Source organism: Diadema antillarum, unplaced genomic scaffold (assembly GCF_040938485.1).
Source record: "Diadema antillarum isolate AM-2024a unplaced genomic scaffold, OU_Dant_1.0 seq00000946_RagTag, whole genome shotgun sequence".
Classification (NCBI taxonomy): domain Eukaryota; kingdom Metazoa; phylum Echinodermata; class Echinoidea; order Diadematoida; family Diadematidae; genus Diadema; species Diadema antillarum.
Window position 1 is genome coordinate 598,267 of NW_027271795.1, and position 16,960 is coordinate 615,226.

Sequence of the window (16,960 nt, forward strand, 5' to 3'; positions counted from 1 at the left end):
GAATGCACTTCGAATATCCAAGAATGCAAGAAGAATTTTCATCATTCCGCCTACAGTGTGACTGGGGTATCAGCTCAGCTCTTGACTGAATAACTTCTTGCAAAATTGAAGAAATCTCTATTCTTGTGGCCCTCTTGCGTCAATTTCGGGACAATGTGACGCCAACATTACTGTAAACATGAGAGTGTATCCATGTCACAAACATCACGACGAACGACTGCGTGTAATGTGCGCATGTTGGCACAGCTCTGAGTGCATGGTGACGATCGTTCGAAGATGGCTGCCCTTCAGTACGTGAAAGTGTGCTTTGTTCTGTGCATATGCATTGCCATCTCTTACCTCAGCGCATTGACAACGAAGACAGTTCGAAGGGACTTCGAAATAGTTGCAAAATATAGGTCCAACCCTGGTAAGTCGATCATGATAAGTTTCCCTTTTTGATTATAAAATCTATTGCGTCTAATACGAAGGCATTTAGGATGTCTCATGAGGTGTAGTAGGGTGGAACATCCTGGTAATCATGTAGAAATGCACACCTACCGTTCGCTTCGCCGTTTGTCAATCAAATTTTGTGCAGCTCTTGGAGATGCTAAATTCAACCATATCAGAGAGTTTTCATAGAATTAGAAAGCCGAAAAGGGAAGAAAAATGAGAAATCGGAGTTGAAAAGTACGTCGGTCGCGATCAATGCATAGTTCCGACGTAGTAAGCAGTGCATCGATTTCACAGAGAACGATGTCAACGATTATAATCGATTCTGGTAGTCTCTAATTAGCCGCTTACTAACAATATTAACACGACTTGTGCAATACGTGTGGGCCCTAGATCTATTTTCATTTTCGTATTTTTTCTCATTCTTTTCGTTGCCACTATCATGATTATCACTACTTAAATTATTGTGTTGTAAACCGGGTTAATGATGACGCTGACGATGACAGTCTCCATGAGTTGAAATTGCAATGATTTATTGAGCAAATCAAATAGTCTAAACTCCGCACTATCCTCAGCTACATGTCGAATACAGAGTGAATAACAGATATACAGGCCTATCAACTATTCAACATAGCAGAGCTCATAGAGAATACATTTGTATGTCCATTCTCTCTCAAGTGAAAGTGAAGAATCCAGAATCAATCAAATCTGCGTCATTATATTCACATGAAAAATAAAAGTTGCGTTGTGCCCATGCCAACCACACGCACACTGCGCCATTGGCATGGACACAACGCGCCTCAACGCATTGACGCAACAATAACAGTTTCCATTTACCACAAACTTCCCCGCGATTATATAACACAACCATGGGTTATATAATCCCAATTACATCATATCATTTTCATAACATTATACATAATACCGATGTAATACATAACAAAAAATTCCCCGCTCTTCATGTCAAATCATTACACTTTACAGCGATTCCATATAAGAGCGGATTAGCAGCACATATACAAAAATATACTTCAGGAAAGCGTGTGTTCCCCGCTTTTCCAGTCAAATATACAAACGCGGAAATACTACAAAATTGAACTTTATATATGAAATCTGCCAAGAGCTGAAACTCTTTGAACCTTCCAAATTTACAGTATAAAATCATACAAACTCATGTTTGGTACATGGCATAAACGTTCCGGGCAAAGAGAATAACACATTAATGTTACAATTTTCTTCAGTTCCGTTTCGATGTAAAGCACAGTCGTCCCACATTGTCAGTTATGTACAGATTCTTCGAGACAACGATGCATAAAAGAACAGAAAAATCATGTCAACCGTGCCGTAACAGAACATTTACTGCGTCGCATACGACCATACATTAATGCCTGTAGTAAGTACATACAACAACACAACAACTTCCCCGCGATTATATCATACGACCCGTATGATGATAATCTATTTTCTAAGAGTAATATTTCTCAATTACTCAATATAACACATATCAGGAAATGCAACAGTTAAAACAAAGTGAAGTCACGGAATGTTAGAATTCACTAATAACAAATATGAGCTTCCCCGCTTTAGCAAGCGAATGATAAAGATAACTTCCCCGCTTTATGTGTCATATCGTCACAGTCGACAATTTGCTCATTTACAAAACTTCAAACAAATTAAGGGATCATTCAAAGCATGAATTCTCGACCAACTATATCTCATTATCAAACGTTCCTGAATCACTGAACAACCACTAAATATTGTCAGAATGCCATGTTGTTCAGCGTCCAACAAAACAATTAAAACAATAATAGTTCCTTCGTTTTTCCACGTAATAGTGATTTCAAATACTTTCATATCACTATTCCAATATCTCATTAAAAACTTCTTATCAATCACATATCAATTAAGACAACCATATCTTGATAATCATTTCTCGCATTGATATCGCATCTCTAAATGCGCATAGTTCCTAAATCCATTGCTACTTGAGATGGTACACAAGTTTCAGCTGCAGTCATGAACGTATACACTGTAAGCGAATCAACTCACAACAAATTCCATGAACGGACAGCGGATTTCTAACCTGCAGCGACCAACCCCAAATCCGGTCTCCAATTTGACTCCCAGGGCCCCCATACCGTTCCCTGAACATGACATCCATGCTTCCACATGTTACAGTTAGGTAGGGGAGAGCGGGGAGAAGTGGGACATTATTTCAAGTTCGCCAATTTTCTTCTTATATCTTTTTATAGAAGAGATGATTACATTTCCTTTTGGGCTTGCATGAAGGTTCATATGGTAGGTTACATAAAGAGCTATAAACTGGGGGTGGCACTGTTCTCAATTTTCTGCAGTTAATGAAAAGAAAAAACCTTATTTTGGGGGAGAAGTTGACCCACCCGTGGGTAAAGTGGGACAACGGCAAGGGAGAAATGGGACGGTGTTGGTAAAGTGTGACATCCTATAGAAATGTCGGAAATGTCAAAGTTGGAAGGCGTAATGAAACATTGGTAATGAAAACAGTCAAACATGCTTTCAAATTATCTCTGTTTTAACAAAACAAGTTTGAACGACATGTTTGAAAATCTCAACTTTTTTTTTACATGTAATGCTATTATGAGGGACAAATGGGACACGTTGTCCCAATTGTCCCTCACGTGGCATATACATAAATATGTACGACTGCTCAGTAACCATGCAGGCATTTGTCAAAAACAAGTTATATTAGTTGCATATCAATAAGGCTCACCACCAGCTTCAATTGTGCCCTTGAAATCATGAATACAAAGACAACAGGTTAATTAACCTGATTTCAAAAAAATATCATATTTTGGGGAAAATTTTCAATAGCATTTTATACATACTTAGAATTTGCCGAACTGCATGGCTTTCTTAGTGTGATGTATGGTTGTTGGGGGCTTATTGTAGATATAAGCCAATCGCTGATTGGTTGAATAGTTTTTAATTCAGAGAACGTGTCCCACTTGACCCGCGTCCCAACTCACCCCGCTCTCCCCTATGCATGCCTCCCTTGTTGTTACATTATTGACAACAATGTCACCATGAGAAATGTTCTCCCCTTTTGGAATTGACCGCTCCTTTGGCGCTACGTTAGTTCTTTGTGGCTGCACGTTTGCATGCTTTTGGACATCCTGACCTTCAAGTGATAATTCGGGAACCCTCTTGGTACCCTCTCCTACAGGTTGTGCAATTAGAAGCACCCCAGCATCTAAATCCTTTGCATCAACCTGTTCATCACATGACTCATGTCCATGTCCCCCAGCATCAATTTCTGCACCACCCTCATCTACATCAACGCAACCCAGAATTTGCGATCCCCCATCCAAAATATCCTTCTTCTCCTGTCCAGCTGTATCTGAGGAAAGATCTAGCTGCTGAGCAACCGGGTCAGTGAACACTCCTTGTGTTCCAGCATCAGCACTCCCAGTTTTCAGCCCATCTCCCTCTAGCATACAATCTTCACGGAGAACTAACAGTGCTTCTCTCCTCAGCACTTCAAATCGGTCTCCCCTATTTCTCATGTGCAAACGCCTTAACAAAATTCGTTCTCTCTCATCCCGTGTTCCACTGACAAACTGATTTGAAAGAGCTTCATCCCTAAGCTGCCTCAAAGCCGCAGCTTCCTTCTCATCGTCTGCAGCACCTACCAATTTGGCATAAAGACGAATGAGATCCCTACTGAAGTCTGCCAAGTCTTCATTATCATGTTGTACACGATTATAGAGCAAACATCGTAAATAGTGAGAATTCTCTCGACTAAAACATAGACGGAGAGCTTTTACAATCTCTGTGAAACTCCTCCGCTTCTCGTCAGACAGACAATAAAGAATCTCCTCTCTTGCTGGCCCCGTGAGGTTGCTCACCAAAACCCAAGCCTTCTCCTCATCATTGAAATGGAAAGGTTCAATAATAAAATTGAATCCTTCCATCCAGTTAGAAAAAGGTGTTTCAGTGCCATCTTCACAATAACCACTAAACTTTTCAATCTGAGCATGGCCTAGAGCGAGATTTACACACAATCCTATTGCCTGTCGATATGATGACGAAGAGCAATTATCACTTTGCACATCCTTATAAACAAACTGTTCACACATGACTAAAGACGCAGTTAAACTGACCAATTATAAGACACGTCATTTTCAAACATGAAACGTAATGCCCAAATGTACGTCAAAATCTGCCTGAAGTCCATTCGGTTTAAACGAAAGTTATCAAATACCGTCTTATTCAGTGCGTGAGATGCCATCAGCTCCAACTGTCACGTCCTGATCGATGTCCTGCTGCTCCTGTGGTACACTCGCGCTGATAGACATCTACGGCAAACTCTCGATGCACCATTTGCTCCAGTCTTCAATCTGCTACCGACGAGCCTAATCATCTTGAAGTTGCCTCACAGAGTAGCGTTGCTCTACCAGGGCTGATCAACGCACACCATCAAGATCACTCCTGCATACTCCTGTCCGCTACCAAAGTGTCGTCAAAACAGCAGGTCTCCTCGGAGCGAAACGTGGTTCGTTCTTCCGTCATACTCGAGGCTGTTATTCGTCGATCAGGGTTCTTCAACTCGATGAACCGTCAGAACGTCGCAATCCGCCAGGCTGTCATCATCCCACTCCTGACACCATTTGTTGTAAACCGGGTTAATGATGACGCTGACGATGACAGTCTCCATGAGTTGAAATTGCAATGATTTATTGAGCAAATCAAATAGTCTAAACTCCGCACTATCCTCAGCTACATGTCGAATACAGAGTGAATAACAGATATACAGGCCTATCAACTATTCAACATAGCAGAGCTCATAGAGAATACATTTGTATGTCCATTCTCTCTCAAGTGAAAGTGAAGAATCCAGAATCAATCAAATCTGCGTCATTATATTCACATGAAAAATAAAAGTTGCGTTGTGCCCATGCCAACCACACGCACACTGCGCCATTGGCATGGACACAACGCGCCTCAACGCATTGACGCAACAATAACAGTTTCCATTTACCACAATTGATACAGATTATTCATACCAGGATTTAGACGTCCTTCCTTTAGAAATTGTGGCAAGTATTAATTTTATCATGACAAAAGTTAGATTTAATTTGAATAATGTTGAAGGGAAAAGAATGAGGTTGAAGGAAAAGTGGAAGAAAAGAGTAAGGCTATTAGAAGGAGGGAGAGAGAGAAAGAGAGAGAAAAGAAGATGAGGAGGAAGTTGAATTCGAAGGGGATTTGTTGTTTGTTTCTGGTGATGGTAAATGGTATTAAATTTATGTTTTTAATTGATAAGTTCAATTTATAGTATAAATTATTGTTTTTATGATAGTAACGCTATTCATTATTCCATTTCATTTTATTAATTATGTATACAAGAACTGCAACCCCAATATTTGCTTTTGTTTCGTAGTAAGGTCCATTTTATTATCTTTTATTGTTTTGTACACACATTATCCTCCCATCATTCAGTCAGCAAAATAAGTTGACAGATACAATGTCTGTATACAGTCAAACGCAGCACGCAGGAGAAAATTAACTAAAACAACAAAAAACAGACGCATCGAGATCACTTTCTTTCTTAAACTTTTTACTGTTAAGCCGACGTAATTATTGTGGTTAAACACCAAACAAGCGGCTGTATCACAGACTATAACGATCGATCATCATCATTATATCGCTTTTCCCCATAATCGATCATCAATCATGCTACGCTGATACAGCCGTCGATCAGCGTACTTTTGAGTCAAAATTAGCTACTTTTCTTCTGTAATTGGCTATGAAATTTCATGAAACCATCAGATATGGTTCATCTTGACATTTCTGATAGCCACGAGAAGTTTTTATCGACAAATTAAGGAAGGAAATGGTAGGTGTGCATGGTGTGCATTTCTACATGATTACCAACATCCTATTACCGGACGCTTTTCTTTGTGGCTTTGAATTCCGTACTCATAGAATGAAATTTCGGCTAAAAACAACACCACTTATTCACAGACTCATGGAAATTACGAATTCAGCCAACTTACGTCATTTCTTCGTTCCAGTTTTTAGAAAATATGCTTCAAACATACCCCTCTAAAAATAGTGGTTTTTTGCGCGGTGCAAAATCGCATTGTAATTTTTACCGGACGCTATTTTCGTAATCGAATAATCGAGGTCTTTCGCACCTAATTCTTGCACCAGAATCACAATTCATCCCACAAATCACCGTACACATTCTCACCGAGCGGATGACACACAAAAAATCTGCAAATGAAGCTCAAACTTCGTATTTTACAGTAAAATGTCTGTCTTGACCATTTCGAACAGTTCACGCAATAAAACCTTGTGAGAAATCGACATCTGGTTAGAGTATACGTGCTTTGTCTATGGGAGCTGCACGCGCGGGTGATGAGTTGCGTGCCCCTTAGCGCACAACTATCCCGCATCGTTAGCGTTTGAGGACGATAGCTACAATTTTTCCGATATTGATCAGTGAACTTTTGGTTCTAATAGAATCTTCAGCATTTTTCCTGTATGTGAGTGGGATTTCATAGAATTTCAGTCGCGAAATGTGATTCAAACATGCATAAATATTAACTATAAACGAGGTGTGGGTCACTCAACTATAAATTTGAGGTAAAATGTGAATTTTTTCGTGTTTTTACATTTTTATGTGGCGTTTTTTGCGATTTCGGTCCACACAAAGTTCTGTAAGGCTAATCTACGAAGTCTCGCGCGTACAGAATGTCATTAGTACGCAAAAATGTGCGTGTCCGGTAATACGATGGTGTCCGGTGACACCATGCTTGCCCCTACTGTCCCAAATCATTACATTTATATGACGCATCTAGCTTTGATTCAGAGAAAACTCTTTAAGATTCCGGAATCTTTTTAAAGGAACTCCTCCTTTGTTAAAAAGTGTGCTTCAAAGTCCAATTCAATTCAAATCAAACTTCATTTCCAATATCAGAAAGTCTTTCGAGTACAGCAACTGCAACCGATCCATGTTATAGCAACTGTCTGATTATACATTTAAAAGTGGAACAAACAAAAAATGAGCAAGTGCATAACCTAGATCAATTTTTTTTCAAAGTCATTGCTTTATCAGAAAAGGGAGGCCCAACTTAAAGGCAAGTCTGTGTAGCGATGTGGGCCAATTGAATGAATTGGAAGTAAAAAAGGGTAAAGAAACGGGAGTGCAGCAGAAGCAACCCCTCACACAAGCGCACAAACAACCGAGGAAACAAAGACGATAGTCAGACAAGACAAAACAACAAAAGACATCGGGGAGGGGCAACTGGAGAAGGAGGGACTAATGGACAGGCAGCAGGAGTCCTCAGTACGTACAAAACAAACGCCAGACACTATCCACCAGCATGGGGACAGTACGCCCTATACATTCACAACCACAGGAAAGTAGACAAATAACCTGAATTAGAAAGCAAAAAATAATTCATATGATATTTAAAAATCGGGTAAAGCTTTCTTTAGTTTTGTTTGAATTCAGCAGTAAAAAGTGGTGCATTTTTTTCACATTATCACTGTTGATTCTCAAAACCTGTTCCAGTATAAACAAAAAAAAAAGTGTTTATTCTATGGTAGAATGGTGCAGAGTGAAGGTCGCCTAGTAGGGTATTTATAATCAATAATACTTCTACAAGCTATAGGCCCTATTATCAAATGATTTTACCAGTTCACTATTCTTCCCATTTAAAATAAACTGTTGTAGTTGATAAAAAACAGACTCAAATCTTGAAAAAATACATCCTGATGATCACCCGGTTGTAAGTGAAATGTGATTTTTAATGTGATGATATAACATGAATACAATTTTCAAACAATTTGATGTGCGTTTCTCCAAGCAAGAATACCGATTACCGTAACTTAAGTACATGCTTCAACTGACTAATGATCTGACTAAGTGAATATTTAAAAAAACATGAATTTATTCGTCTGAAAATTTAAATATAATTTGGCTCCTATCCACGGCTTAACATATCTAAAATCATTATGAGTAGTTTGTAAAAAATATCAGGATTTCTATATTGATAGAAAAGATTAGAGTCGTAGGTAAATGAAGTGGAAAATGGTTTATGAAAAATCTATGAAAATCATCGATTCAGACAAACAAATGGTAGTCTATTTATCAGGTCACCTTGCTATCTTGGGGGTACACTGCACAATATAGCTGTCACGCATCGTGGGGTAATTATTATCAACAGAACAAAAAAACCTGTTATATATTGTTTAGGTTATTACTCCTCGACCACTCAAGACATTTCCACAAAAGCCTTTTAACGATGTGATTCAATAATGTAGTAAGATTTCGGAGAAGTCAAAGAATGTGCACGTCGTATGAGAAAAAAAAATGGGCTTGTTACCTTTCCAATAAAGCCAAATTAATTATAGAGTGGATTAAGCTTTAGTTAAAATCAAAACTGAAAGTCAATTATTTAAAGGAATCACAATTTGAAAACAAAATCTTCGAAAATACATTGCTTTTTAATTTTTTAAAAATTTGAATTTAAATTGATTTACGATTATAAACATAATATCAATATCCAATTTCAATATTAGAACGGCTTTCGCAACCTAAATGACAGAGAAACCACCACATCAGACGTAAGAAACTCTAATGATAAACAAAAGATTTCTAATGCAACCAATCACATTTTTCATAAAACTCCCGATAAAAGTTCATTATCAAAAACCGCTGTAGTGGCATTGCTATTGACGTTTTATCAGAACTCATTGCTCATAGCCAAAAATAGGGGGTTATCCCAGCAAAGGAGTTCGATGGATGCCACAAGCTTATGAAGAAAGAATGAATAAGAGACAAATCAACAAGATAAAGATGAATAAGATAAAAGGCTATAAAACACGATGGAGAAATAAGATTTAACTATCTTAAATTCCATCCACTTAGATCACACGACATCGTGTTATATCATGCACACACTACTTATTGATAATTTCATAATGACATGAAGAATGAACACGTGGACGTAATGAAAGTCAATAAAATAGAATGCTGTTCAAATGTGTTTTAAATGCCTTTAAAAAGGAGCAGATTTTCCCCTCAAATTAAGGCTGGAGAAATACAACTCATATTGGATGCAGAATATAATAGTGAATAGACGTATACATTTTTGTATACTTTAATTTCTTTAAACTTGCTTCAGGACCAATTGCAATTTTATTTTAGATTTTTTTTGTTGTTGAAATAAAAAAAAATGTCAAATTGACATGCATGTCATAAAAATAGGGGAGCACTGTTATAAGGGAACAAAAGTATACAAAGCTATGATTATTTTGGCTATAAAAATGTATAGAATTCTCTAGGCAGTCTCGCATAGCCACGAGAAGTGTTTTCAAACTACCCCCTTGCTCACTGACTTTGTATGACGGGCGAAAAGTTAACACGTATACGGGGCTAGAATAAAATTATGTGTATTCATGTAGGCCTAGATTATGACATATAGCAAATATTGACTGTTCTGTCGTTATAATAAAACACCTGGTAGTCTCTTGGTAGTTAAATTTTCCCCGCCAGACAGTATTCCCCTCGTTGTTATATTGCAACTCTAAAAAGGCAATCCATAACATGACGCCTGTGTATAATGCTGCCTTGTATTTGTGTATGTATGTATACATTTGATGATAACCAAATGTTTGTGCCAAAAATGCGAGTTTATGGATCCCTCACTGATTTGCATAGCAGTAAAAAGGGAAAACCCATTGATATGATAACGATATGAGGAAATGTCTATTTACAGAAGATAATGGCAGATTTGTCTTCTCTTCGTTATAATTCATTGTTCCATAGGACGGGCATGTGCGTATGACTGAGGGCATAGAACTATCCCTTAGTTCTTTGTTTAAGACATATGCACATTTAAGATAATATAAAGCATAAAAATAAACTTGACACAGCTATGGCTAAAGCCGTCATAACAAAGTAGTAAAAAAATCAGTTGAAGATAAAGCAAAAAGAAAAGAAAGGAGAAGTGCAATAAACTGAAAGAAGCAGGCGCCCCGTATCAAAAGCCGCAAGGGCTTGCAGTGATGGAACCACCTGATAGGAAGAAGTTGATTTACACAGGAATGGAATAAATTACATTGTGAAGTTATGTTGATTTCAAGTCCGAAAGAATTCTAAATTGAAATATCAACATATTCAAAACATAAAAACAATATTCCTGTTTCCTGGATTTAAAAGGTACGACCTTCAAAGTTTAAGTTGCGGTACATCGTTTGAAATTTAATCTAAAGAATACCTGACAGAAGAAATTGGAAGATTTAAAAGTTGTGCCTGACATGAGAGCTTAACATGAAAATATTGTCATGATTAAAGTGTCCGTTAACTTCATTGTTTTATCGTAATTAATTTTGTTTGTTTCATTTCATAAAACACTATTTTTATGCAGTGCAATTATATCTCGGTAAGGCTGGTCTCATGTACTTTGGCGTTGATCCTTGAACTCTTCCTCCTTTGCCCCTTTCCTTGTCCTCTTCTTCCTGTTCCTGTTTCCTGTTCTCTTTGACCTCTCCTGTGGCGCGGATCCAGGCGGGGTGCACCGGGCGCGCCCCCTTTAATTTTTGTTAGAACAAAAGAAATAAAAAGAAAAAAATTGGGCCGTGCACCCCCCCCCCCTTTAATTTTGTAAAGGCGCCCTCCCTTTACGGAATTCCTAGATTCGCCCCTGCTCCTGTTTATTCTTTCAGTGCGTATGTAAGAGAGCTGTTTTCTCTCTGATCGTGTGTGCGCTTGTGTGTGTATGATTTGTTTTATGTCCCCCCCCCCCCGTTTCTCAAGCAGGCAATTTGTCTTATCGTTTGACCATTAGTCATTTTAGCAGTTTCCTCCGTTAACGACATCTTTTCCTTGATAAGATTCAATTACAGTTCGCCTATGCATTTCCTTAAACCATGTTTATTTTATTGTTTAAAAAAGTGAGCTGCATTGATTTCGCTTGTATATAAAAATGTCACATTGTCCTTTGTATTTCTGCATTTGCAATAAATGTACTCTACTAGTATATTTTTTGTAGGAAATGGAACTTTCATTTTGAATTCGGTATATTTCATCATACTTTCACTCAGATCTTGACCTTGTGGCGTCAGTTCAATTACAGACGACAGCAGCAAAGAAACCCGCCAAGCCGAATAAGTACATTGTGGCAAGGTAATACTAATCATTTGAGTATGATTGTCCATCGTCATGATCTGTATGTTGTGCAAGTAAATGAATCATTAATCATGAACAGTATGATGAATTACAAAAATGTTTTATACAAATGATGCACAGGATAGAGTGTGTTAGTGTAGGCGTGGTGCACCCGAGGGTATTTACAATTGTGAAACATGCACGAGGCGAAGCCGAGTGCATGTTGCACTACATTGTAAATACCCGAGAGTGAGCTACGCCTCCACTAACGCCACGAAATAATCCTGTGCATCATTTGTTTTATAAAATGGGTTGAAAATTCGAAAACTAACATCATTTTTCAGCGTTTTTCACGTACCTTTGTGGGTCAAGACGTCCGAAGATGTTCGTCCCAAACATTTACGCACGTCGCACTCGCGGAAGTCCCGCACATACAGTATAAGTCATGGGGGGTTGCGTTTCCGGACACTTAAGTTCCCGCATGAAAACTTACTTATTTTACATAGAATATGCACCCTTTACCTTAAAGACTTGATATAGACTCCTCATATAGGCCTACTAGACAACATACTCTGAAAACGGCGTGAGAATTAACCTGCTAAATCGTTGGATTTGCTCTTCAAAGTGACTCCATGTATACGCGTCCGGTCCCATAACGCTTGGTCTACTGTACTGTACAAAGTGTACGTATAGTAGAGTATACGTACGTACGCCACACATGTTATGCACAAGGGAAGACAGGCCGGCCGGCCGGCAGCCCGAACTAGAAGTTGTTTACAGGATTGACAGCGCGTATGCATGCAATTCATCAAAGGAGCCGCCGCGCGCACAGACGATCGGCAATCTACCATAGGATTACAGGCAGTGCAATTGTACTGAAGTAAAGGAAGGAGGTGTGTCTCATTTCAGCGCTTCCTATTGGCTACATTCTTGAACCCATTTTATAAAATATGATAAAGCACACAAAACTACCATGTCGCGTGGAATATAAGAAAAGACTATTAAAATACAATGAATATTGATTGATTGCATTCATCATAACTACTGAATGACCTGAAGGTAAGGCAACGATGCGCCTTTTCATTCCATTTTTTTTTTCTGGTTCTTTTAAAGGGAAAATTTAACGAAGAAAATGACCCGCGAGAAGACTATCCAGATATTTCTACCTGGAATACGGCTGACTGAAATGAAAATAACTTCGTCTCTAACTCGCTTGAAGCGGTACAACCAGACCACGTCCCTCCCGCTGATAGATTCCTGCGCAATCGTGGGGAATAGCGGCGTTCTATTGGCTAGCAGTTGTGGTGACGTCATCGACAAGGCGAATATAGTTCTGCGAATGAACCTCGCGCCCGCCGGCGGGGAATACGCTCGTGATGTTGGATCGAAGACTAATATAACAACGATTAACGGCGAACAGAGTAGGGCAATGTCGGCATGTGCTAAGGTTGAATACACTAATACGTCGGTCGACAATTTACCGGACGATTGTCGAAGTTTGTTGAAACTCATGCGGCGTCTGAATAACAGTGTAATTTGGTGCGTCAAAGGTTTTACACTGATTAAACACATCAGGAAAGGATTGGAGTTCTACGAGAAGTATCATGGGCTGAAAACTTCATTGGCCTACAGTCCCGCTAGTCCAGTTGGAACAACAGGAAAGTATGTGTGATTGTTTCTCACAGTTATCCGTGGTTATTCTTTTATATCCTTCTTTTCTTATTTGTTTATTTGGTCATTCAATGCCTCCTCTCAGATTGACGCCAAACACGCCAAATTAGATATATGTTAATGCGTTCAACAAAAGAACAATACAAAAGTGTTTGCTGAAACACCACTGTTCGTCTCGTCGCTGTAATTCATTTCATTAAAAAAAAAAAAACTTTGCCTAGCATTGGGGGTAGATTTTTATTTTCAACTTGAGAACATTACGTCTGTGAAGTTACTCAAGAATTTACCTTTTCTTGGAAGCCCGAAGCAAGAGTGACTTTTCATCGCTTGTACCGTCTAGTTTGGAGACAATACTGACGAAACAATTCGTGAACAAAAATAGTTATAGTCAAAATGTATCTTTGTTCCCAAATTAAAGCATTCCGCGTTATCATTCTTGCTTGATTTCTTTTACAATATATTGCTTGTCATGGATATTGTCCTTCACCAACACTGTTTTCTTTCTCTCTTTTGTTTGTTTATTTTCTGCCAGGTGGATGAAAGTCAGACATGCAACCACAGGTGCAGCGGTCTACCTCGCAGCTACCACGTTTTGCCGACGAATCACGTTGTTCGGATTCTATCCTCGCTACGTCGACCCCACAAATCGAACCCTTCGATATCATTATTACGACGACACACCCAAGAACTACTCGACGAGTCCTCACTCTTTCAACAAGGAGTTCGATGTGTGGCAGTCGCTCGAAAACGACGGGTACTTGCAAGTCATCAACGATTGTGCGGGAAGGTGGGACAAGCACGACTACCATAGCCAGCTAGACACATGACTTTAGAAAGACACACAGAAAAGCTCTGATCGCTGAAAAAGATTCACCTGATTGGAAAGTCAACTGGATAAAGGCTAATTTTGTCACAATCAGGTGCAATTTACCTGTTAGATTATATTTTCGCCCACTGTATCTGTAGCCTTCTTCAGATCGATCGCCGTGAGAGAGCTGTTTATAGAACCCACTAGCCGACGTAGCTGGCGCACGGCGATCCGAAATTATCCCCCTCCGTCCTATCGTGGATTACATTGGATTCATAGGGTACAATAGATATTTTCCAGGTCACTGGCAGACATTTGTCACGGCTGGTGTTGGAAAACAGATCACCATGTCAACAATTAAAGAATTGAAAACAAGTAGCCGTCGCCTCCACTCATGACGACATCACAGCTAGAGTTTGGAAGCGCTATGTTGATGATATCCTTGCCATAGTTAAGACAGACACAGTCGACAGAGTCAAGGCGTACTTACACCAGGTTGATGATGCAGGTAGCATAAGATTTACTCATGAGATAGAGGTACTTAACTCTATCCCTTTCCTGGACTCCGGGATCACCAAGAAACTGGATGGCTAAATCAAGATGGTCATCTACAGGAAAAAGATACACAGTTGAACTTCCAGTCACACCACCCACTCCGCCAGAAACTAGGGGTTATCCGTACCCTCCAAGATAATGTACATTCTATCGTCACTGAGGATGAAGACTTGAAGGCAGAGGAAAAATACATTCAGTCCTTGCTCAAGAAATGTGGATCCCCAAGCTGGTCTCTCAAGAAAACCCCGGGAAAAGGGAGAATTAGACCAAGAATAATTCATATCCTAAACAAACCAGTCAGAGGAAGAAATTTGTAACCATCCCACATGTGAAAGGAATTTCTGAAGCTCTGGAAAGGATCTATCAAAAGCATATTTCCACAGCGTTCAAGCCACACACAAAACTCAAGAACATTTTTGTACATCCTTTTTTTTTTTCTCTTCGTTTCCCATATGAGAAGATGGTTGGATAGCCCATATCCAGCAGCTAAGCTGGTCTTCTATAGTGTCCAGTTGGATGTGAGGTGGGACAACTTCACCGGGTTAGATACCCTGCTCTTTGCGAAGAATGAATGAAGCGGGATCTTTTGCTTGCATGAGTTGTGACTCTCTCGCACACGGGACCTCCATTTTATGTCCCATCCGAGGGACAGAGTGTTTTGCCTCTTGCAAGATGCGGGAGGTGACGGTATGATTACACACAACATTGCTCAGTTCAGACTCGGCTTCGAACCCGGGTCGCTTGGGGTTTCGGAGGCAGACGTGCTTTACCGACTGAGCCAACTCACCGCACTAAAGACAAAACACCAACTGGTGACCAAGCGGAGGTAGTCTACCAGATTCCATGTGGTAACTCTGAGAAAACCTACAATGGAGATACAGCTAGGAAATATGGGACCAGAGGAAATTAACACAAACGAGAGGTGGATGCAGTTAGCTCATCCCACTTCACAAGAGGAAAAAGGAAGGAATCTCCCTTCCATATGCACAAGTCAGCAATCAGTAACCTTGTGGCCAATGAAAATCACCACATCAACTGGGGAAAGTGTTCCATCCTAGCTAGAGATTCTGTTAAAATATCACGATGGATAAGAGAAGTCATCAAGATTCGTAAACAACAAGGAAAAACCTTCAAAAAAAACATGGGGCAGTACGCATTTTCCTCAATATACGATCCCATTCTGTCAGATTGGCGTGCGCCATACAGCTACTTCTGTTGCGACAAAGATTGTCGCCCCCGGCTCGGGGCGACAATTTTTTGACGGAGTTGGAGTCATAAATTGTCGCCCCGTCACAGATTGTCGTCTGGCGACAATTTTTGATGCTTGTGCAGTTCCAAATTTTTGACCTCGATGGCGACAATTTATGATGGCAAAAAAAACAACAAAAAAAAAAACAACAAACAAACAATATTGCGACATAAATTTTCGCTCCGTCAAAATTGTCGCCCCGTCACAAATTGTCAATTTGTGATGCTTGTGCAGTTTCCAATTTTTGACCTCGATGGCGACAATTTGTGCTGGCAAAATAAATTGTCGCCGGCCATTACACAAATTGTCACCGGCCATACACTGTGAATTGTGTGGCTGGGGGTTAGGTGGTTGGTTATGCTTTTGTGGGGTGGGTATGATTGGTAAGTTACTAGTATGCGTATAGTGTGTCGGGGGCTGCATGGTATGTGCTGTGTATGATTTGTAGATGCGTACTATGTGACTTGTGTATGCATTTGTGTATATAGCTCTGTGTGTGTGTGTGTGTGTGTGTGTGTGTGTTTGGAGTATAACAATACATGTGGAAACTGTGCATGTGTGGTGGTTGGCTGTAAAGTAGCAGTGGTTTATTTGTGTGTGTACGTGTGCCTGTGTGCGTACGTGTGTATGTGGGTACGTGACGTATGTATAGGGTGTGTGGTGATTCGTGTTTGTGGGCGCAGTTTTGTGCCTACATGAGTACATGTATATCTAAGGGGTTTGCTGTACGTGGGCTACGTACGTGCATGTGTGTTGTGTGCGAGCGTTCTTGTTTCTACGTAAGCACGCAGGAGATAAAAGGAACGAAACTTTCAAGCGACACAATTCCCACAACACGCACAGCGCTCCATCACACACACAAACACACACACACGCAAACACACACACACGCACAAACGGACACTCAATTATCATGAGCGCGCACACATACACACTTCCTTGGAACCTCACCGTGACTTTTTAGAGGGCTTGTTTGCAAGAATGTAGCCATGTTAGTTATGGTTTGATATTTCAATGACTATGTCAAGAATGATATTACCCAGCAAAATGTACTTCGAGGGCGGGCGACAATTTTTGACGTGGCGAC

General features: G+C 39.8%; 1 protein-coding gene across 1 annotated transcript; it reads left to right on the plus strand.

The window, feature by feature from the left end:
* The first annotated feature begins 266 nt into the window (after positions 1-266).
* LOC139741713 (alpha-2,8-sialyltransferase 8B-like) lies at positions 267-14,571 on the plus strand. Its single transcript, XM_071652302.1, has 4 exons — positions 267-409; positions 11,527-11,608; positions 12,704-13,252; positions 13,794-14,571. Exons 1-4 carry the CDS (start codon positions 277-279, stop codon positions 14,086-14,088), a joined length of 1,059 nt encoding a protein of 352 aa, XP_071508403.1. The 5' UTR covers positions 267-276; the 3' UTR covers positions 14,089-14,571.
* Positions 14,572-16,960: the final 2,389 nt, after the last annotated feature.

Excerpts from the sequence above, each read along its gene's own strand:
- LOC139741713 (XM_071652302.1), top strand. The coding sequence starts at position 277 with ATGGCTGCCCTTCAGTACGTGAAAGTGTGCTTTGTTCTGTGCATATGC. Across the intron at positions 11,609-12,703 it reads AATAAGTACATTGTGGCAAG|GGAAAATTTAACGAAGAAAA; the intron begins GTAATACTAATC and ends GTTCTTTTAAAG. Across the intron at positions 13,253-13,793 it reads CCAGTTGGAACAACAGGAAA|GTGGATGAAAGTCAGACATG; the intron begins GTATGTGTGATT and ends ATTTTCTGCCAG.